The sequence below is a fragment of the Oncorhynchus mykiss genome, chromosome 23 (genome assembly GCF_013265735.2).
Source record: "Oncorhynchus mykiss isolate Arlee chromosome 23, USDA_OmykA_1.1, whole genome shotgun sequence".
Taxonomy (NCBI): domain Eukaryota; kingdom Metazoa; phylum Chordata; class Actinopteri; order Salmoniformes; family Salmonidae; genus Oncorhynchus; species Oncorhynchus mykiss.
In genome coordinates this window covers 49,501,457-49,523,951 of record NC_048587.1, presented here as the reverse complement: position 1 = coordinate 49,523,951, position 22,495 = coordinate 49,501,457, and the positions used below count along the sequence as shown (strand labels likewise).

Below are 22,495 nucleotides of genomic sequence, written 5' to 3'. Positions count from 1 at the left end.
ACATGCAAATTTAATTACATTAAAAATAACTGTGACTACTGGCTGCGGAAACCAAAGCAAAAAGAAGAACATGGGCGGGACAATTTGGGCTCAAACAACGCACTTCCTGTCCAGTTCAGCGAGCAGAGCCCTCGTATACGAATGCGTTCCACACTCAATCTCACACACGTGATGTTACCGTTGTGCTATTATTGTTACAAAGTAGTTGCATGTAGAAGTTCCTCGAGCTTTTGAGAACACAAACGGTCGTATCAACAGAAATAATTATTTTGGGATTTACCGAAACCTTAATCGCAGGCGATATAGTCCTCCGTGAAGCGTTCGCCGAGAGGACAAATATCAGAAATTAACACAAGTAATCATGGTGAGTGTTTGAATAAACTGCTTCGGTTAGATTTGCTAGCTAACTAACGGTAGCTGGATACCGCTAATATCGTAGCTAGTTAATTGATAAGGATAGCGTTGTTTCGTTCTCTGCCAGTCAGTTTCCACATCTAACTGTTTTGTGTTTCTTTTCAGACTGAAGCTGAAGTGAATCCCAAGGCCTACCCCCTGGCCGACGCCACACTGTCCAAAACCATCCTGGACCTCGTTCAGCAAGCCTCCAACTACAAACAGTTGAGGAAAGGGGCCAATGAGGGTAAGGGAATATGACACAATGAGTAATAGCAAATTGGTAATATATCGATAATAAATGTACCCTATCATTTCTGCGAGAAGCATTACACTAGCGTCCAAGACATCTGTCTATATGGTACAAGCAAGCTGGTCTCATAGACTGGACGTAACACAGTACACGAAAATATGTATATGTTACGTCTAGTACGGTTATGTAAGACCCGTTACTTAAGGCAACATTTGAAAGGAGGGTGGATGGTTGGGCACAACATGAAAGTCCATCTTGTTTTACCTTACGTTATTTGGAGTTTTACATTGTTATTGATTACTGCATTGTTGTGTTTAGAACTTGCATGAAAGGCATGCCACTGTACTTGTACATGTGACATTTGAAACAACCCAAAGGTTGTGCGTTTGAATTGCATCACTGACAACTTTAGGTATTTAGTAACAACTTTGTAGCTGCTTGGCAACTACTTACTACCATTTAGACCTTTGCAACTACTTAGCTTGATGGCTACCCCAAACCTAGCCCTTGATCATGACTCTAGGGGAGAGTTTTGTTAATAGCCGTGACGCTCAGGTCTGAACATTAACACGCATCACTTGTGGGATGATTTTGGAAGCTTAAGGACCTTATCTTTCATATTGGCTGAAAAATAAAATTATAATATTTTCCCAAGATGGCATAGCAGTCAGACGTCCTCGTCTTGTCTTGTCCCATATATATATATATATATATATATATACACACACACACACACACACACACACACACACACACACACACATACATACATACACATTGCCTTGCGAAAGTATTCGGCCCCCTTGAACTTTGCGACATTTCAGGCTTCAAATATAAAGATATATAAAACTGTATTTTTTTGTGAAGAATCAACAACAAGTGGGACAAGTGGAACGACATCTATTGGATATTTCAACTTTTTTACTAAATCAAAAACTAACTATAACAAAATTATTCAGCCCCTTTACTTTCAGTGCAGCAAACTCTCTCCAGAAGTTCAGTGAGGATCTCTGAATGATCCAATGTTGACCTAAATGACTAATGATGATAAATACAATCCACCTGTGTGTAATCAAGTCTCCGTATAAATGCACCTGCACTGTGATAGTCTCAGAGGTCCATTAAAAGCGCAGAGAGCATCATGAAGAACAAGGAACACACCAGGCAGGTCCGAGATACTGTTGTAAAGAAGTTTAAAGCCGGATTTGGATACAAAAAGATTTCCCAAGCTTTAAACATCCCAAGGAGCACTGTGCAAGCGATAATATTGAAATGGAAGGAGTATCAGACCACTGCAAATCTACCAAGACCTGGCCGTCCCTCTAAACTTTCAGCTCATACAAGGAGAAGACTGATCAGAGATGCAGCCAAGAGGCCCATGATCACTCTGGATGAACTGCAGAGATCTACAGCTGAGGTGGGAGACTCTGTCCATAGGACAACAATCAGTCGTATATTACACAAATCTGGAAGAGTGGCAAGAAGAAAGCCATTTCTTAAAGATATCCATAAAAAGTGTTGTTTAAAGTTTGCCACAAGCCACCTGGGAGACACACCAAACATGTGGAAGAAGGTGCTCTGGTCAGATGAAACCAAAATTTGGCAACAATGCAAAACGTTATGTTTGGCGTAAAAGCAACACAGCTCATCACACTGAACACACCATCCCCACTGTCAAACATGGTGGTGGCAGCATCATGGTTTGGGCCTGCTTTTCTTCAGCAGGGACAGGGAAGATGGTTAAAATTGATGGGAAGATGGATGGAGCCAAATACAGGACCATTCTGGAAGAAAACCTGATGGAGTCTGCAAAAGACCTGCGACTGGGACGGAGATTTGTCTTCCAACAAGACAATGATCCAAAACATAAAGCAAAATCTACAATGGAATGGTTCAAAAATAAACATATCCAGGTGTTAGAATGGCCAAGTCAAAGTCCAGACCTGAATCCAATCGAGAATCTGTGGAAAGAACTGAAAACTGCTGTTCACAAATGCTCTCCATCCAACCTCACTGAGCTCGAGCTGTTTTGCAAGGAGGAATGGGAAAAAATGTCAGTCTCTCGATGTGCAAAACTGATAGAGACATACCCCAAGCGACTTACAGCTGTAATCGCAGCAAAAGGTGGCGCTACAAAGTATTAACTTAAGGGGGCTGAATAATTTTGCACGCCCAATTTTTCAGTTTTTGATTTGTTAAAAAAGTTTGAAATATCCAATAAATGTCGTTCCACTTCATGATTGTGTCCCACTTGTTGTTGATTCTTCACAAAAAAATACAGTTTTATATCTTTATGTTTGAAGCCCGAAATGTGGCAAAAGGTCGCAAAGTTCAAGGGGGCCGAATACTTTCGCAAGGCACTGTATTTACATATTTTATTCGGATATCTTTTTTAGACTTAAAAAAAAAAAAATTTTAAATCTCAACTTCAAAACACTCCAACACTCACCAATTTAAAAAAAACAAACAAGTATTATTCACCTCAAATCTGAAATCCACAATAGAAGTTGGCCAGTTTACTGGCTAACCTTAGTATTCAGCTAACCACTGTTCATGGTCATTAGCTATCCTTTAGCTCAAAAAGCTTTCGCCAGTTTTGTACAACGCGACTCAAACCAAAGCCTACCGGACCTATTTTCTCTCCATATCCCCGGATTTCTACTGCAAGCTCTGGACATTTACACCTGGATCTTGCAGCTTGCAGGTCCCCTCTACCACACAGAACCCCACTAATCTACCCACAGAAACGCACGAGGTGGCTAAAAACAGACCTCCATCCTCTGCCAGCTTGCTACCGATGGCCCGGCTAGCTGTCTGAATCGCCATGACCCCAACCAACCTCACTACTCACTGGACCCTTATGATCACTCGGCTATGCATGCCTCTCCTTAATGTCAATATGCCTTGTCCATTGCTGTTCTGGTTAGTGTTTATTGGCTTATTTCACTGTAGAGCCTCTAGCCCTGCTCATTATACATTATCCAACCTTTCAGTTCCACCACCCACACATGCGATGACATCATCTGGCTTCAATGATGTTTCTAGAGACTATCTCTCTCATCATCACTCAATGCCTAGGTTTACCTCCACTGTATTTACATCATACCATACCTTTGTCTGTACATTATACCTTGAAGCTATTTTATCGCCCCCAGAAACCTCCTTTTACTCTCTGTTCCTGACATCCTCGACGACCAATTCTCATAGCTTTTAGCCGTACCCTTATCCTACTCCTCTGGTGATGTAGAGGTGAATCCAGGCCCTGCAGTGCCTAGCTCCACTCCACTATTCTCCAAGCGCTCTCTTTTAATGACTTCTGTAACTGTAATAGCCTTGGCTTCATGCATGTTAACATTAGAAGCCTCCTCCCTAAGTTTGTTTTATTCACTGCTTTAGCACACTGCCAACCCGGATGTCCTAGCTGCGTCTGAATCCTGGCTTAGGAAGACCACCAAACACTGAAATCTCCATCCCTAATTACAACATTTTCAGACAAGATAGAACAGCCAAAGGAGGCGGTGTTAGCCTGCAGAGTTCTGTCCTACTATCCAGGTCTGTACCCAAACAATTTGAACTTCTACTTTTAAAAATCCAACTCTATAAAAACAAGTCTCTCACCGTTGCCGCCTACTATAGACCACCCTCTGCCCCCAGCTGTGCTCTGGACACCATATGTGAACTGATTGTCCCCCATCCATCTTCAGAGCTCGTGCTGCTAGTTGACCTAAACTGGAACATGCTCAACACCCCAGCCACCCTACAATCTAAGCTTGATGCCCTCAATCTCACACAAATTATCAATGAACCTACCAGGTACCACGCCAAAGCCTTAAACATGGGCACCCTCATAGATATCATCCTAACCAACTTGCCCTCTGAATACACCTTTGCTGTTTTCAACCAAGATCTCAGCGATGACTGCCTCATTGCCTGCATCCGTAATAGGTCAGCGGTCAAACGACCTCCACTCATCACTGTCAAACGCTCCATGAAATACTTCAGTGAGCAGGCCTTTCTAATCGTCCTGGCCCGGGTATCCTGGAAGGATATTGACCTCATCCTGTCAGTAGAGGATGCCTGGTTATTTTCTTAAATGCCTTCCTCACCATCTTAAATAAGCCCCATTCAATAAATGTATAACCAGGAACAGATATGGCCCTTGGTTCTATCCAGACATGACTGCCCTTAACCAACACAAAAACATCCTATGGCGTTCTGCATTAGCATCAAACAGCCCTGAAAAGTTGCATATCACGGGGGAAGTTAAAACCAATATACACAGGCAGTTAGAAAAGCCAAGGCTAGCTTTTTCAATCAGAAATTTGCTTCCTGCAACACAAACTCAAACAGTTCTGGGACATTGTAAAGTCCATGGAGAATAAGAACACCTCCCAGTTGCCCACTGCACTGAGGATAGGAAACTCTTGTCACCACCGATAAATCCACTATAATTGAGAATTTCAAGAAGCATTTTTCTACGGCTCGCTATGCTTTCCACCTGGCTACCCCTACCCCGGTCAACAGCACTGTACCCACCCACAGCTACTAGCCCAAGCCTTCCCCATTCTCCTTCTCCCAAATCCAGTCAGCTGATGTTCTAAAAGTGCTGCAAAATCTGCACCCCTACAAATTAGCCGGGCTAGACAATCTGGACCCTTTCTTTCTAAAATGATCTGCCGAAATTGTTGCAACCCCTATTACTAGCCTGTTCAGCCTCTCTTTTGTGTCGTCTGAGATTCACAAAGATTGGAAAGCAGCTGCGGTCATCCCCCTTTTCAAAGGGGGGACATTCTTGACCCAAACTGCTACAGACCTACAGTGCCTTGCGAAAGTATTCGGCCCCCTTGAACTTTGCAACCTTTTGCCGCATTTCAGGCTTCAAACATAAAGATATAAAACTGTATTTTTTGTGAAGAATCAACAACAAGTGGGACACAATCATGAAGTGGAACAACATTTATTGGATATTTCAAACTTTTTTAACAAATCAAAAACTGAAAAATTGGGCGTGCAAAATTATTCAGCCCCCTTAAGTTAATACTTTGTAGCGCCACCTTTTGCTGCGATTACAGCTGTAAGTCGCTTGGGGTATGTCTCTATCAGTTTTGCACATCGAGAGACTGACATTTTTTCCCATTCCTCCTTGCAAAACAGCTCGAGCTCAGTGAGGTTGGATGGAGAGCATTTGTGAACAGCAGTTTTCAGTTCTTTCCATAGATTCGATTGGATTCAGGTCTGGACTTTGACTTGGCCATTCTAACACCTGGATATGTTTATTTTTGAACCATTCCATTGTAGATTTTGCTTTATGTTTTGGATCATTGTCTTGTTGGAAGACAAATCTCCGTCCCAGTCTCAGGTCTTTTGCAGACTCCATCAGGTTTTCTTCCAGAATGGTCCTGTATTTGGCTCCATCCATCTTCCCATCAATTTTAACCATCTTCCCTGTCCCTGCTGAAGAAAAGCAGGCCCAAACCATGATGCTGCCACCACCATGTTTGAGAGTGGGCATGGTGTGCTCAGGGTGATGAGCTGTGTTGCTTTTACGCCAAACATAACGTTTTGCATTGTTGCCAAAAAGTTCAATTTTGGTTTCATCTGACCAGAGCACCTTCTTCCACATGTTTGGTGTGTCTCCCAGGTGGCTTGTGGCAAACTTTAAACAACACTTTTTATGGATATCTTTAAGAAATGGCTTTCTTCTTGCAACTCTTCCATAAAGGCCAGATTTGTGCAATATACGAGTGATTGTTGTCCTATGGACAGAGTCTCCCACCTCAGCTCTAGATCTCTGCAGTTCATCCAGAGTGATCTTGGGCCTCTTGGCTGCATCTCTGATCAGTCTTCTCCTTGTATGAGCTGAAAGTTTAGAGGGACGGCCAGGTCTTGGTAGATTTGCAGTGGTCTGATACTCCTTCCATTTCAATATTATCGCTTGCACAGTGCTCCTTGGGATGTTAAAAGCTTGGGAAATCTTTTTGTATCCAAATCCGGCCTTTAAACTTCTTCACAACAGCATCTCAGACCTGCCTGGTGTGTTCCTTGTTCTTCACGATGCTCTCTGCGCTTTTAACGGACCTCTGAGACTATCACAGTGCAGGTGCAGTTATACGGAGACTTGATTACACACAGGTGGATTGTATTTATCATCATTAGTCATTTAGGTCAACATTGGATCATTCAGAGATCCTCACTGAACTTCTGGAGAGCGTTTGCTGCACTGAAAGTAAAGGGGCTGAATAATTTTGCACGCCCAATTTTTCACTTTTTGATTTGTTAAAAAAGTTTGAAATATCCAATAAATGTCGTTCCACTTCATGATTGTGTCCCACTTGTTGTTGATTCTTCACAAAAAAATACAGTTTTATATCTTTATGTTTGAAGCCTGAAATGTGGCAAAAGGTCGCAAAGTTCAAGGGGGCCGAATACTTTCGCAAGGCACTGTATATCTATCCTACCCTGTCTTTCTAAGGTCTTCGAAAGCCAAGTCAACAAACAGATTATCGGCCATTTCGAATCCCACCGCACCTTCTCCACTATGCAATCTGGTTTCAGAGCTGGTCATGGGTGTACCTCAGCCACGCTCAAGGTCCTAAACGATATCTTAACCACCATTGATAAGAAACAATACTGTGCAGCCGTATTCATTGACCTGGCCAAGGCTTTTGACTCTGTCAATCACCACATCCTCATCGGCAGACTCGATAGTCTTGGTTTCTCAAATGATTGCCTCGCCTGGTTCACCAACTACTTCTCTGATAGAGTTCAGTGTGTCAAATCAGAGGGCCTGTTGTCCGGGCCTCTGGCAATCTCTATGGGGGTGCCACAGGATTCAATTCTTGGGCCGACTCTCTTCTCTGTATACATCAATGATGTCGCTCTTGCTGCTGGTGAGTCTCTGATCCACCTCTACACAGACGACACCATTCTGTATAATTCTGGCCCTTCTTTGGACACTGTGTTAACTAACCTCCAGATGAGCTTCAATGCCATACAACTCCTTCCATGGCCTCCAACTGCTCTTAAATACAAGTAAAACCAAATGCATGCTCTAAAACCGATCGCTGCCTGCACCTGCCCGCCCAGCATCACTACTCTGGACGGTTCTGACAACTACAAATACCTAGGTGTCTGGTTAGACTGTTAACGCTCATTCTAGACTCACATCACCAAGCCAAAGTTAAATCTAGAATTGGCTTCCTATTTTGCAACAAAGCATCCTTCACTCATGCTGCCAAACATACCCTTGTAAAACTGACCATCCTACCGATCCTCGACTTCGGCGATGACATTTACAAAATAGCCTCCAATACCCTACTCAATAAATTGGATGCAGTCTATCACAGTGCCATCCGTTTTGTCACCAAAGCCCCACATACTACCCACCACTGCGACCTGTACGCTGTCGTTGGCTGGCCCTCGCTTCATACTCGTCGCCAAACCCACTGGCTCCAGGTCATCTACAAGTCCCTGCTAGGTAAAGTCCCCCCTTATCTCAGCTCGCTGGTCACCATAGCAGCACCCACCTGTAGCACGCACTCCAGCAGGTATATCTCTCTGGTCACCCCCAAAACCAATTCTTCCTTTGGCCGCCTCTCCTTCCAGTTCTCTGCTGCCAATGACTGGAACGAACCACAAAAATCTCTGAAACTGGAAACACTCATCTCCCTCACTAGCTTTAAGCACCAGCTGTCAGAGCAGCTCACAGATTACTGCACCTGTACATAGCCCATCTATAATTTAGCCCAAACAACTACTTCTCCCCCTACTGTATTTAGTTATTTTGCTCCTTTGCACCCCATTATTCCCCTCTCTACTTTGCACATTCTTCCACTCCAAATCTACCATTCCAGTGTTTTACTTGCTATATTGTATTTACTTCGCCACCATGGCCTTTTTCTTTTTTGCCTTTACCTCCCTTATCTCACCTAATTTTCTCACATTGTATATAGACTTATTTTTCTGTATGTTTGTTTGTTCTACTCCATGTGTAACTCTGTGTTGTTGTACGTGTCAAACTGCTTTGCTTTATCTTGGCCAGGTCACAATTGTAAATGAGAACTTGTTCTCAACTTGCCTACCTGGTTAAATAAAGGTAAAATAAATTAATGCACACCTTTTTATAGGGTTAGAGTTCCCCCTCTGCCATATTTCAATTGTATTTATTTTATTTAACCTTTTAATTAGGCAAGTCAGTTAAGAACAAATTCTTATTTAAATTGACGGCCTAGGAACAGTGGTTTACTGCCTTGTTCAGCTCGGGGATTCGATCTAGCAACATTTTGGTTACTGGCCCAATGCTCTAACCACTAGGCTACCTGCCGCCACTAGGCTATGTTGCAGCACTTGTTTACGGAAAACGGACAGCACCTAGTCGACTACCTAGGCTAATTAGCTATCTGTGTCTCCGAACACCAGTGTAAATGGAAGATGGACAACTTTTTTGGGGGGGGACAACAACACAAACATGTTGTCACTGAAAAATACTGTCGGCTGCAACTGTTAACAGTGTACAGTAATTATGTATTTAGCATTTGTGAAATTATTTTGGTGTGATATGAAAGAGGGATGTATATTTCTAGAACCGTACAGTAATTGAGAACAGATTAACGTTTAGATGGAGTATTTGTCTGTTTTGGCTTCCAGAGCCAATTCACCCTTTAAACTGAAAATGTAAGATCCTTGGACTAAAAGCTTCCGCATGCTTCGGTTCGGCTGGCACCTAGGCCAACTCTGTTATGTGAACCGAACGAGTGTGCTTGCATTTATTCAACTTTCGCTTAAACTGAGTGACAATGGTACTGTTTGTCCATCTCAAGATGTCTTAGCCAGTATACACTTCCTCAAAATGGAATTAATCCAACTCAAATATTTCATTCATTTTGATTTTTTTTTTGCAGAGATCTTGGTCATGTAATTTTACATCAAACTAAGGTGTTTGGTGCAGTATTTCTCAAGCTAGACTTGTTTATATGCTACTTTTATATCGCTAAATAACAGCACTTCATTGACGAATCCCTACTGTTGACCAGTCACCGACGACTGGGTATAGAATTCCAAACTGCTTGCTGGAAGCCTAAAGAAACAAACAAATGTTAGGAAATATTGTCATATATGCACAAACTGAACTGTTTCAGATGGGAAGGCCTTAAGGAGTACCGTGCTCTCCTTTAGTCCAATACTGGGTTAACCCCTAGCCTTAACCATAACATTTACCCTTAGCCTGGCTAATGTTAGCCACAATTAATTGGAATTTGTAACATGTGCATTGCAAATTCTTAATATATCGTATGAAATGGATGGACATCCACAAATGAATACATACGATACCAATGTAACATATCAAACTCATTTAAGTGTCCCAGATTTGTTTACCATGTTACGTCTACCCCTGAATGGAGGTTGTGTGCTTGGTCTCAGACCACTGAATAGATGTTTCAAATCCTGCTCCGATTACGACCGTAATCACTACACGTTATCTATGGGAGTCTCATTCTGCACTATTAATCTATCAAAGACATGTCATTAATCCTTGAATCTTGTCTTCCCTCTTCCAGCCACCAAGACATTGAACCGTGGTATCTCTGAGTTCATTGTGATGGCTGCTGATGCTGAGCCACTGGAGATCATCCTCCACCTGCCGCTGCTCTGCGAGGACAAGAATGTCCCCTACGTGTTTGTGCGATCCAAGCAGGCCCTGGGGCGCGCCTGTGGGGTCTCCCGCCCGGTCATCGCCACCTCGGTCACCATCAAGGAGGGTTCTCAGCTGAAGCCCCAGATCCAGTCTACCCAGATGGCCATTGAGAGACTGCTGGTCTGATCTGGTTACTTATCTGCTCTGTTTGTATTGGATAGTCTGAGAGACTATATCAGGGAGATGGATTATATTTTGTGTACATGTATCTATTTTACTTTTGTCAGGGACATGCAAATAAAATTATTAATGTCCATGTGCTATGTCATTCGTTTTGTGATAAAACATAAACATGAGTTTATTTTGCTTAATGTGTTCTTCCATTGTCAGACTAGTACAGTATAATACTGTATGCAAGAGAATGGTTGAGAACCTGAGATGGAGGGATGAACCAACTAGAGGATTTTTTTGTTTTTAGGGGGTCCTCAAACTGTCTTGGCAGCATTTAAATGTGCGCATTGAAGTCCTGTAGAGCGTTTTTACGCAACCATTTGATGTCTTGAACGCAGCCTCGAAGCAGGAATCAGTTTACAGTGAGATTATCACTGAGGTGAGAATCCAAAAGCTAAATGTAAACTGTCTGCACCCTTGTTGAGCAAATGTTTTGGCCACCGTGGCTGAGCCACTCATTATACAGCACGGAGGTTTAAGGATTGTTACATTGCTTTGAAGTAGCATGGGAAGTTTTCCAAATGGGACAGCGCAGAAGTGATCCAGCCCGTTTGTAGTAAGGTCCTGTTAAAAATAACATTCCTGTTCCAGCCGCAGAGTGCATGCAAACACTTACTTGCTATGTCAACTTTTTGTTCTAACGTTGGAATGTTTAGAGACCCACTGGTATTGTAGCTATGTACCTACCTCCAGACATAATGAGTTCTGGATCATGAGACAATATGGAAGGCCAGAGGGATCACATTGGATTTGTGCATCTCCTACAGATGTGTGTGGAGCAGGAGGAAAGAGTTCTACCCAGTCCGCCCAAGGTCCTGTTACAGTGTCAGTTAGTGAAGGGGGGCAGATGCCAGTCTGACAGGTCAGTGAACCAGTGGGTAAAGGCAGGTGAGGAGACTCCTGACTGAAAACAGTACTATGCCACGACTTAAGATATCAATGTGTGAAAATATAAAACGCAACATGTCAAGTGTTGATTTCATGAGCTGAAATAAAGGATCCCAGAAAATAGACAACCCATAATGTCAAAGCAAAAACAGGTTTTTAGAAATATTTGCTAATTAAAAAAATTAAACATTGAAATATGTATTCTGACCCTTTACTCAGTACTTTGCAGCACCTTTGGCAGCGATTACAGCCTCATTTTGGGTAATTTTATTTAACAAGGCAAGTCCGTTAAATTCTTATTACAATGACAGTTTCCCAAAAGGCAAAAAAGCCTTCTGCGGTGTCAGGGGATTAAAAATAGGACAACACTGCAGCGCTACAAATACTACTGGGCACAGACAACAGCACAAAGGGCAAGGTAGAGACAATGACACTACAAGTTTGGCACACCTGTATTTGGGGAGTTTCTGACATTCTCTGTCAGTTTGGATGGAGAGTGTCGCTGCACAGCATTTTCAGAGCTATCCAGAGATGTTCAAGTCCAGGCTCAGGCTGGGCCACTCAACATTCAGAGACTTGTCATGAAGCCATTCTTGCGTTGTCTTGGCTGTGTGCTTAGGGTCATTGTCCTGTTGGAAAGTGAACCTTCGCTCCAGTCTGAGGTCCTGAGTGCCCTGGAGCAGGTTATCAAAGATCTCTGTACATCTTTCCCTCGATCCTGACTAGTATCCCAGTCCCTGCTGCTGAAAAAGATCCCAACAGCATGATGCTGCCACCACCATGCCTCACCGTAGGGATGGTGCCAGGTTTCCTGTGACGCTTGGCATTCAGGCCAAGGAGTTCAATATTGGTTTCATCAGACAAGAGAATCCTTTCTCTCATGGTCAGAGTCCTTTAGGCAAAGTCCAAGAGGGCTGTCATGTACCTTTTACTGAGGAGTGGCTTCCATCTGGCCACTACAATAAAGGCCTGATTGCAGCAATCCACCAGAGATGGTTGTCATTTTGTAAGAGTCTCCCATCACCACAGAGGAACTTTGTGGCCATCGGGTTCTTTAGCACCGCCCTGACCAAAGCTCCTAGGAAGAGTCTTGGTGGTTCCAAACTTCTTCCATTTAAGAATGACGCCACTGTGTTCTTGGGGACCTTCAATACTGAATAATTTTTGTTGGTACTTTTCCCCAGATCTGTGCCGTGACTCACTCCTGTCTCATGCTCTACAGACAAATCCTTCAACCTCAGATAGGTTTTTGCTCTGACATGCACTGTTAACTGTATTGCATGCCTTTCCAAATTATGGCCAATCAGTTGAACTCCAATCAAGTTGTAGAAACATGATCAATTGAAACAGGATGCACCTGAGCTCAATTTTAAGTCTCATTTAGTTATGTAAATAAGGTATTAATTTTACTTTATTGGCTACAATTTAAAAACTAATTTAATTCATTTTAGATTAAGGCTGTAACGAAACAAAATGTGGAAAAAGTCAAGGGATCTGAATAGGGGGTTTACTACAAAGCAGGATCAGTTAGCCAGCTAACCTTGATAAACAATCAGAAATAGTTTATTTTCTGGTTCATAAAGAAAGCTAAACATAGATATGTTTTTAGTTATGGAGTTAAGTAGACCATGCCCATTTTAAACTCAACTAAAAAAAGTGATTTCAGAATATTTAGTTAAGTTAGCTGGCTAAGTACTTGATCTTGTTTTGTAGTATACCCTTCTGTTCTGTTAAGGGAGTGGGTGGAAAATGTTTACATTCCTACAGAACTTAAAGCTGACAACAGGCAGAGATTTTAAATGAATTTATTTGCTTTAAAAGAAAATTCAGCAGAGTAACCACTATCATGTCCAAATAAAAGCAGAACAAAAATCGAATTCTCTTTCAATGTGCCATTCATTAGTACACTGGTAATACCTCAGAGCAACAGCCTCTCACTCAGTCAAAAATAAAGAGCACTGAACCACTGTATATTGTAAATACAGCCATTAGAAGCTACTGTAAACCAAAGAGGTGGTCAGTCTTCTTCTGAACGCTATTAAAATAGTTTAGTGATACAGTAATAGTAATGTTTACATAGCATCATGTCAATGACATCCTTTCGAGTAGCAAACAAACTCCAGATTCTTCACACTTGTACTATACTTTTTTTAAAGGACTGGACAGATGGCAACTGCTGACAGAACCTGTTAAAAGGGAATAACGTCAAATACAGGCCTAGATTCTACCATAAAAACAAACAAGGCCTATAAGAAAAAGGTCATGATGCACCAGGTGTCTGGAGTGTAAAGCTGGCGGACTACACTCATACAATGGATGTATTCATGTACAGTAACACTAATACAATGGATGTATTCATGTACAGTAACACTAATACAATGGATGTATTCATGTACAGTAACACTAATACAATGGATGTATTCATGTACAGTAACACTAATACAATGGATGTATTCATGTACAGTAACACTAATACAATGGATGTATTCATGTACAGTAACACTAATACAATGGATGTATTCATGTACAGTAACACTAATACAATGGATGTATTCATGTACAGTAACACTAATACAATGGATGTATTCATGTACAGTAACACTCATGGTTTGAAACTGTTGTTTAATCCAACAAGAGGGATCCATCTAAATTGGTCTGATAAAAATAACCATTCTCCATCCTCTTTCTGACCAATAGGTTCACCTATACACCTGGTCAGGTGCATTCTTAGTCTAGACACCTTAAGAATGTAAAATACTGGATCTTTTCTCAGACCAAGGGGGAGCACCAAGTACAATAAGTAGAGATTTAGATTGATCTAATATGCATTTACATCCACCTAGGTATAACGTGATAGCTATTTCCATGTCTGACATCAGTTGTTTTGACAATGTATTCCAAGGTGGATAAAATTCACCTGAGGAGAAATGATTGATCAAAATCTACATAAGAGTATGATTATAGAACTTAACAGCTAGTACAACGCTTAGAATTTGTTTATTTAGATTTCTCTTGAGCTATAAACCGTTTTGTCAAGATTAAGCAAATTATGGTCGCAAACATTGTACAGAAGAGAAAAAACAAGAAATCATGACATTTAGTGTACACGGAGCTCCTAGAAAGTGATGACCGTTATATGAAGTAGGAATTTTGGCAACACCTCAATTCATTGAAGTCTGTAAACAAACAATATGGACTCGAAGAGTGGAAAGAGACCGAAATTGAAAAGCGCAATTAGTATTACCTTCCAGGAACATAAAAAAAGGGAACATTTTTGAAGGCAGCAGGAATTTCTTAGTGTAGGGGAAACATGTAGGGCTTGTCCAACCCCCTTCTTCCTAGAGCTGAAGAAGAGTTCATTGTAAGCTTCGTATAATTAAATCAATCATTTTAAGTAGTATGTACCAATTACAATACGAAAGAGAAAAAAATTATATCTGGATACATATGGTTTTTGTAGAATCCTCCCCCTTCCTCCTAAGACACTCCCCCGCCCTCTTATTCATTACCAATAGGTGAGCTCAGACTGCAGCGTGACTTCCTACTTCCTGTCTGCGGAATTTAGAGTAGTGAGCACTTCCTCTTCCTCTTCTTGACGGGTGGGGGACACAGGACCGCCCGGATGGCTTCGTCAAATACTGTCTTAAGGCCACGCTGTGTCAAGGCTGAGCATTCCAGGTACTTTACTGCTCCTGTAGAGAGACAGGACAGTCAACATAACAGCAAATAGGGATTTAATTCATTAAAATCCTAAATAGACTAATAGCTATGACTACCCTGAGCGGAGCCAGGTTAAGCTATAAGGAAACTGCATTGACATTGCTGTGTAGAGTCCAGTAATAGGCTTAATCTACGTCCGGGAAACTGGCCCCTAAAGTACTACTAAGAACTAAGTAAGCCTTGTCCGAGCCAGAACAGCCCATCTCCTGTTTCTGTACTGAGGCACCTTGATGTACAGTACCCCCCCCCGGACAGGACACTAGCCCCTCTCCTGTTTCTGTACTGAGGCACCTTGATGTACAGTACCCCCCTGGACAGGACACTAGCCCCTCTCCTGTTTCTGTACTGAGGCACCTTGATGTACAGTACCCCCCTGGACAGGACACTAGCCCCTCTCCTGTTTCTGTAGTGAGGCACCTTAATGTACAGTACCCCCCCCCCCCCCCCGGACAGGACACTAGCCCATCTCCTGTTTCTGTACTGAGGCACCTTGATGTACAGTACCCCCCCTGGACAGGACACTAGCCCATCTCCTGTTTCTGTACTGAGGTACCTTGATGTACCAATAGACCCCCTGGACAAGACTAAGTACCATTAGTAAACTAACCAATCTCTTTGGCCATGGCCAGGCCCTGGGGGTAGGTGATGGGGGTGAGTTTCTTCTCCTTCAGCTTCTCGATGGTGTCCTTGTCGTCTCTCAGATCCAGCTTGGTGCCCACCAGGATGATGGGGGTGTTGGGGCAGTGGTGTCTTACCTCTGGGTACCACTACGGAGGACATGGACAAGTCAGTCAGGATAGGATCAGGATATTACTGTAAACTAGAGGCCTACCTATTAGGTCTATACATCAGTTGTTTTGAGTATGTGGATAAAATCCACCCTTTCAAGCAATGACCTTGATGACAAAGCATTAAGTTATCACAGAACTAGGTAGAAACAAAGCCAAGGCTATGGCTCACCTTGGCACGGACGTTTTCAAAGGAGGCAGGACTCACGAGAGAGAAGCAAATCAAGAACACATCCTGTTGAGAGGAAACAAACAGCATAATTTATACAAGATCCACCATGAAAAACTGAATTGCAATTCATGGAGATTATGAATGGTACAAATTAACCACAGACAGTTTATGAACCAGTCCTCAATCTAGGACAAAGTTTCCCTGAACACTGACCACTGTCAATTGATGGTAGGAGTCAGAGCCCAGAATGAGGGCAGACAAAGGGGCAGACAGAGCACTCTTTCACTTAATGCCTGCTCCAGACATTGTTTAGGTACTATGGGCAGTGGACTGTACTCTCATCCCCATACATGCATACTGACATAATAAATGCTCAATGTTGGCAACAATGCAATATGCCTTTCCCTAACGCCCTGAATAACTTGCGTTATATTGTTCACAATGTTGTCAAAACCGGAACGCAAACATGGTTTTTGAGGGGGATATTCAGCTAACACCAGGAATTCAGCTAAAAACGTCAAATTTAGGCAGTCTGTTCCCAAGTACTCCCACAAATAAAAGAAGTGATTGTGTCTCAATGTAAATCAAGGTATGAAATTGTTATTTTCAAACACACTCTTTTTGGGCTTAGCATTGGTCAATTTTCAGTGTAGAAATTACTATAATTAATGGTACAAATTAACCACACAGACAGAGTTTATGAACTCCCCGACCATCCACTGCGACAGAAATCAACCCGTGCCTGAATCTAGTTGCCTACCCGTTGTATGAATTGATGCTTTACGCCCCGCTGACAGCAACGCACTGATAGAAATGAAGATAGTCCCTAATTATGACACTAGTGACAACAGTACATTTCTCCTGTTGTTTTACCGTCTGTGGATAGGACAGTGGTCGGAGTCTGTCGTAGTCTTCCTGTCCTGCTGTATCCCATAGACCCAGATTCACTGGTTTCCCATCGACCATGACATTGGCAGAGTAGTTGTCAAAGCTGCAGGGAGAGATGCATATTGTTACGCCACAATGACATCAGGGAAGTGATTAGCACACAACCAGGAAATAATGGCAACCAGTAAATGTCAATGATTCTACAGGCTAAATATATAATTTCCTGATTCAGCAGGAAAAACTTAAAACCACACCTCTTATAAAATGTAAACATAGAATGCTAACATGAACATGCAGCACTATGTTTCTAGTGTAGGGGAGAAGGGCTAAGCATTATAACTTAGACCCTGGCACAGCATTTATTTTGCTGACAAAACTCCATGCCATTTGTAAGACCTGCTGCGGAGTGAGAGAGAGAGAGAGAGTGAGCACTTACACTGTGGGTATATATTCCCCGGGGAACGCATTGGTGGTGTAGCTGATGAGCAGGCATGTTTTACCCACAGCTCTGGAGGAGAAAACGAGAGATGGAGGGATAAGGAGGAGAAATAAACAACTTTAGTTTTGTTTGTCAATTTCAAAACTGAAAGGAGAACTTGGAGGGGTTTAACTGGCCAACTTGAGACAATGAGTTAAACTATGAATAAATGTCTGCATTATCAAGTAGTGATGCACCGATATGACATTTTTGGCAGAAACCGATATTTTCCTTGCCAAAAAAAAACAAGCAAGGAATAGTTATCACACACACGCGCAGTGGTCTATGGCACTGCATTTCAGTGCAAGAGGTGTCACTACAGTCCCTAGTCGAATCCAGGCTGTATCACACCCGGCCGTGATTGGGAGTCCCATAGGGCGGCGCATAATTGGCCAGGCAGCGCCTGGGTTTGGCCGGGGTAGGCTGTCATTGTAAATAAGAATTTGTTCTTAACTGACTTGCCTAATTTAGGTTACACACACACTGACCAAAAAGTTATTTTGCTCGCATATATGTCCCCCATTACCAGTAAAACAATCAAAACCTATTTCACTTACTTGCTGTGCCGTTTCGTTGTTCATTTGTTCAGTCGTTTCATTCTCAAACAGGATTTCTACAGAACGTTGTTTGGGTCTTTGCGTGTCAAAAAAATATACTATTTAACGTGTCAACGCCACTGCTACTCTCTGTTCATCATATATGCATAGTCACTTTAACCATATCTACATGTACATACTACCTCAATCAGCCTGACTAACCGGTGTCTGTATGTAGCCTCTACTTTTATAGCCTCGCTACTGTATATAGCCTGTCTTTTTACTGTTGTTTTATTTCTTTACCTACCCATTGTTCACCTAATACATTTTTTTGCACTATTGGTTAGAGCTTGTAAGTAAGCATTTCGCTGTAAGGTCTACACCTGCTGTATTCGGCGCACGTGACAAATAAACTTATTTGATTTGAAATAAGCTTGTTGACCAATCAGGACTTGAATATGACTGCACGTCACATAATACATTTAACACGTTCATTACGTTTACACATTGATTACACTCACTCATGTATGCTATGATTCTGGTAAATTTGTCTCACGCACCTACAGTGCTGGTCATTAAAAAAAAAGCCGGCTAGCTCATGGACGCAAACCATGTTCTTCCCCAAAAACATAGCAAAACGACATAATCTGTTTCAGTAGCTATAGTTTGCTAACTATATAGCTAGGTGTCATCTGAAATAACAATTATTTATAAGACAGTTCTTATTTGATTAATGGTCTGACCCATATATGTGAAGCTAGCCACAACAGTGGACTTCACGGTTAGCCTTAAAAATAAAAGTATGGCATAATTCTACGATTTGTATTAATTTGCATCACTGTCAATTACAGACTTCTATTTAAGGCAACCTGCAAATTCCACCATTGTGCCTAATCCTTATTGTGGTCTGGTCGAGCATCACGAGCCAGATGAAGCTAGCTGGCTGCTTATAACGTTAGCTTTGGGCAACAGGGTTAAGTAGCTGGCTAGCTATTTATTTTCATGAACTGAAGTTCAATTTCAATAGGCGAACAACAAGAGGCAACCTAGCTAATACTTACAAGGATTCCTTAATCATTACTAAAAATGAAAATGACTGCAGTTTCTACTGGTCATTGTTTTCAGGCTGGTTGTATTGGTGCTAGCTAGGTACCAAACTAAAGCTAGCTACCCCAGAAGTTGCGGTCGAACAAATGATGCTTTATTACCAACTCAGTATTGTAAACACTACCAACTCAGTATTGTAAACACATCGTTCATGGCCGGTGTTTGAAGACTTTTTTGTACAGCTTTGACAATGATACTGTATCTTTTTTGACACGCAAAGACCCAAATGACATTTCATAGTATGTATGTTGTGAAGCTAATCGCAGTGACGCTATTACTGTAACTCCAGTAGGGCAACATCTGAAAAATAGCACACTTGGTAGTGTGTACCGGTGCTCAACCAGTCGGCGAAAGTCAACATCACCCACGACAGAGAACGGTTGATTGTCAAGGGCAATGAATTCCATTATCTTGGCTTTAATGGATTTCGCCTTTGAGTTGTCTCGCTGAAATTGTGTTACTCTCAAATGACTGCTTGACTTGTTGACTACTCGATCCACACAGCAGACATTGTAGGCTAGTTTCGGAATACTTTGTTGCACGTATAGCGCAAAATTGTATGTGGCGTCATTACGTCATGTACCTACGTTATTGGTATGCACGTCAGCTTTGACATCGGTTTTGCACCTCGGCGTTAAACTAGACGTCGGCCGATACCGATGTTGCCATTTTTAGCTTATATCGTCCGATTCCGATATGTTCACCGATAATTTGTGCATCCCTGTTATCCCATAGTGATCCAATGTTGGGGTTTCGCTCTACAATAGGGACATATTATGAAGACTTGAGAAGATGACCCACTATCTAGCAGATATTTATCAGAACTTCTTAGTTTCTTTAGAAAGCTTCATACACTACTTACTATAGCCCTTTAATTTAAATATGTCTGGAAAATAGTAGTTTAACTGCCTATTGTTAATGAACTCCACCATCAACCTTATTTAGGACATGGTACCAGCATTGACAAAGAATGGCACTATGTCCCTATGTTCTAAATAATGTTGATGGTGGAGTTCTGATAAATATCTGCTAGATAGTGGGTCATCTTCTCAAGTGTTTATAATAAGTTCTCAATAAAGATAAAAAAAATAAAAATGATCTAAAACCCAATGGTGTAGCAAATTATGTCACTTATCATAATACAAGGCGGTAACAAGAAGTAAGTGGAATGATAGGACGGACACTAAAGGGTTGCTGGGAATGGATCATTTCTCATAACAGTGCATACAGCGGGCTTTGTCTCACTCGCTAGCCACTACTCTAACCTAACAAGAAACGTGTGGTCCTAACAGCAAACGAGAATGCATAACAGTTACCGTCAAGTAACAATTAGTTAGTATGCCACAACAAGTTTGCAGTCTGATGTTAGCAAGCTAACTTAGCTGACGCTAATTAGCTAACGTTAGTGTTGGAAACTGACAGTTGTCACCAATTAGTAAGCCAACGCTCAAACTGTGGGCTACTAGAAACAATTCACTTTGACAATGTATTCTAGATCATAACTTATATTGTAAGACGTCATTTTATAAACATACCTAACTAGCTACATAAATGTAGGTTTAACTTACCCGTCCCCCACTACAACACACTTGATGGCCTGCATCGACGCCTCTCTCAGCTATCAAGCTACAGTAGCTAGCTCAAATTGTAGCTTATTGGTCAGCTGGTAAACCACTCTTTTGATGCGTGAACTTGTTTTCCCAAAAAGGAGAAAAACAAGGTTTGAAGCCTGGATTGGAGAGCCCAAATTGCGATAGGTTAGAAATGAGGAGAATTCCTTCAAATCAGTGTCCTCAAATAACTTGGTGGAGCTCCAAACTTATAAACCAAGCAGCCACCACCCCAAAAATCTCTGGTGCTAAGCTTGAAAAAACGCCCTCAGACAGCGGAAGCTGTAGCTCCCATTCCAAACAAGTAATTTCCGTTTACCGTAGATTGGATAAAGGAATTTTCAAAGGGCTGTCAAGCGACGCCACCTAGCGGTAAGTAGAACATTTCTACAGCCACTTTCAGTTTCTGAACATTAGAGGGCAGTATTCCCTCATCAGCTGAATATTGTAAAGTCGCTCCAAGGTGGTGCACCATTTCAGAGTGGCAGGCGTCATGAGACAAGACAGTCAGTCAATACTTAGGGTCTTATGATTTCATTCATCCGGGAACTTTGTCATGGTTGTCCTGTGTTTTATCCTTTTAAAAAAGTATGTGTTTATCCACATTACAGCATCTTATCTAAATTGGCATTTGACAGATGATCTTATCCAGAGTGACTTAGGGTTAAGTGCCTTGCTCAATAGTAGACAGACAGATTTTTCACCCATTTCACTTGTAGATTCAAACCACTGACCTTTTGGTTACTGGCCCAATGTTCTTAACCAGCAAGGCTACTTGTTAGGCTACCTGCTCCCCGTACGACACAGATTGTCTGTTGACTGCAGATCCAAAACATCTGAATAAAAACAGAATAAAACCAGTTAAGATGTCATTTTGAGTTCTCGCTCTCTTTCCCCTTCTCTCTTCCTTCATCCTCCTCCCCATTCTCAATTCATCAGCAAAACCATTAGTGTCTTCATTGTTAATTAATCAGTGTCTCTGGCTGTTCTACTCAAGGACATTCAGAGACTTGTCCCGAAGCCAATCCTGTGTTGTCTTGGCTATGTGCTTAGGGTCGTTGTCCCGTTGAAAGGTGAAGCTTCGCCCCCAGTTTAAGGTCCTGAGCGCTCTGGAGCAGGTTTTCGTCAAGGATCTTTCTTTACTTTGCTCCGTTCATCTTTCCCTCGATCATGACTAGATTCCCAGTCCCTGCCGCTGAAAAACATCCCCACAGCATGATGCTGCCAACACCATGCTTCACCGTAGGGATGGTGGAAGGTTTCCTACAGATATGACACTTGGCATTCAGGCAAAAGAGTTCAATCTTGGTTTCATCAGACCATTTAAGCCTGTTTCTCAGACAGTCTTTAGGTGCCTTTTGGCAAACTCCAAGCCTTTCACTGAGGAGTTGCTTCTGTCTGGCCACTCTACCATAAAGGCCTGATTGGTGGAGTGCTGCAGAGATGGTTGTCCTTCTGGAAGGTTCTCCCATCTCCACAGAGGAACTCTGGAGCTCTGTCAGGGTGACCATCGGGTTCTTGGTCACCTCCCTGACCAAGGCCCTTCTCCACCGATTGCTCAGTTTGGCCAGGCGGCCAGCTCTAGGAAGAGTCCTGGTGGTTCTAAACTGCTTCCATTTAAGAATGACGAGGCCACTGTGTTCTTGGGGACTTTCAATCCTGCAGACATTTTTGTTGGTACCCTTCCCCAGATCTGTGCCTCTCAGATCTCTACAGACATTTCCTTCTACTTTGTGGCTTGGTTTTTGCTCTGACATGCACTGACAACTGTGTGTAGATGGATAAAATATTCATTTA

At 42.2% G+C, this 22,495-nt stretch overlaps 2 protein-coding genes across 3 annotated transcripts; one reads left to right on the top strand and one right to left on the bottom strand.

Moving 5' to 3' along the window:
- The first annotated feature begins 89 nt into the window (after positions 1-89).
- Positions 90-10,636, top strand: LOC110502939 (NHP2-like protein 1). Its single transcript, XM_021581286.2, has 3 exons — positions 90-364; positions 520-640; positions 10,204-10,636. Exons 1-3 carry the CDS (start codon positions 362-364, stop codon positions 10,464-10,466), a joined length of 387 nt encoding a protein of 128 aa, XP_021436961.1. The 5' UTR covers positions 90-361; the 3' UTR covers positions 10,467-10,636.
- A 3,726-nt stretch (positions 10,637-14,362) lies between these two features.
- On the bottom strand, positions 14,363-21,013 carry LOC110502935 (ras-related C3 botulinum toxin substrate 1). Of its 2 annotated transcripts, XR_005039234.1 has the most exons (7): positions 20,657-21,013; positions 17,404-17,475; positions 16,953-17,070; positions 16,080-16,142; positions 15,727-15,886; positions 14,909-15,091; positions 14,363-14,743 (listed from the first exon to the last, which is right to left on the bottom strand). XR_005039234.1 is itself a non-coding variant. In XM_036960723.1 (6 exons), exons 1-6 carry the CDS (start codon positions 20,689-20,691, stop codon positions 14,961-14,963), a joined length of 579 nt encoding a protein of 192 aa, XP_036816618.1. In that variant the 5' UTR covers positions 20,692-21,012; the 3' UTR covers positions 14,363-14,960. The 2 variants fall into 2 exon arrangements, 1 of the variants encoding a protein (XP_036816618.1); XM_036960723.1 differs by having other exon boundaries at positions 14,363-15,091; positions 20,657-21,012.
- Between the last annotated feature and the right edge of the window lie 1,482 nt (positions 21,014-22,495).

Coding starts and splice junctions, on each gene's coding strand:
- LOC110502935 (XM_036960723.1), bottom strand. CDS start 20,691: ATGCAGGCCATCAAGTGTGTTGTAGTGGGGGACGG. Junction 17,071..17,403: donor GGGGAATATATACCCACAGT/GTAAGTGCTCAC, acceptor CTCTCCCTGCAG/CTTTGACAACTACTCTGCCA. Junction 15,092..15,726: donor GGCCATGGCCAAAGAGATTG/GTTAGTTTACTA, acceptor GTCTCTCTACAG/GAGCAGTAAAGTACCTGGAA.
- LOC110502939 (XM_021581286.2), top strand. Junction 641..10,203: donor GAGGAAAGGGGCCAATGAGG/GTAAGGGAATAT, acceptor TCCCTCTTCCAG/CCACCAAGACATTGAACCGT.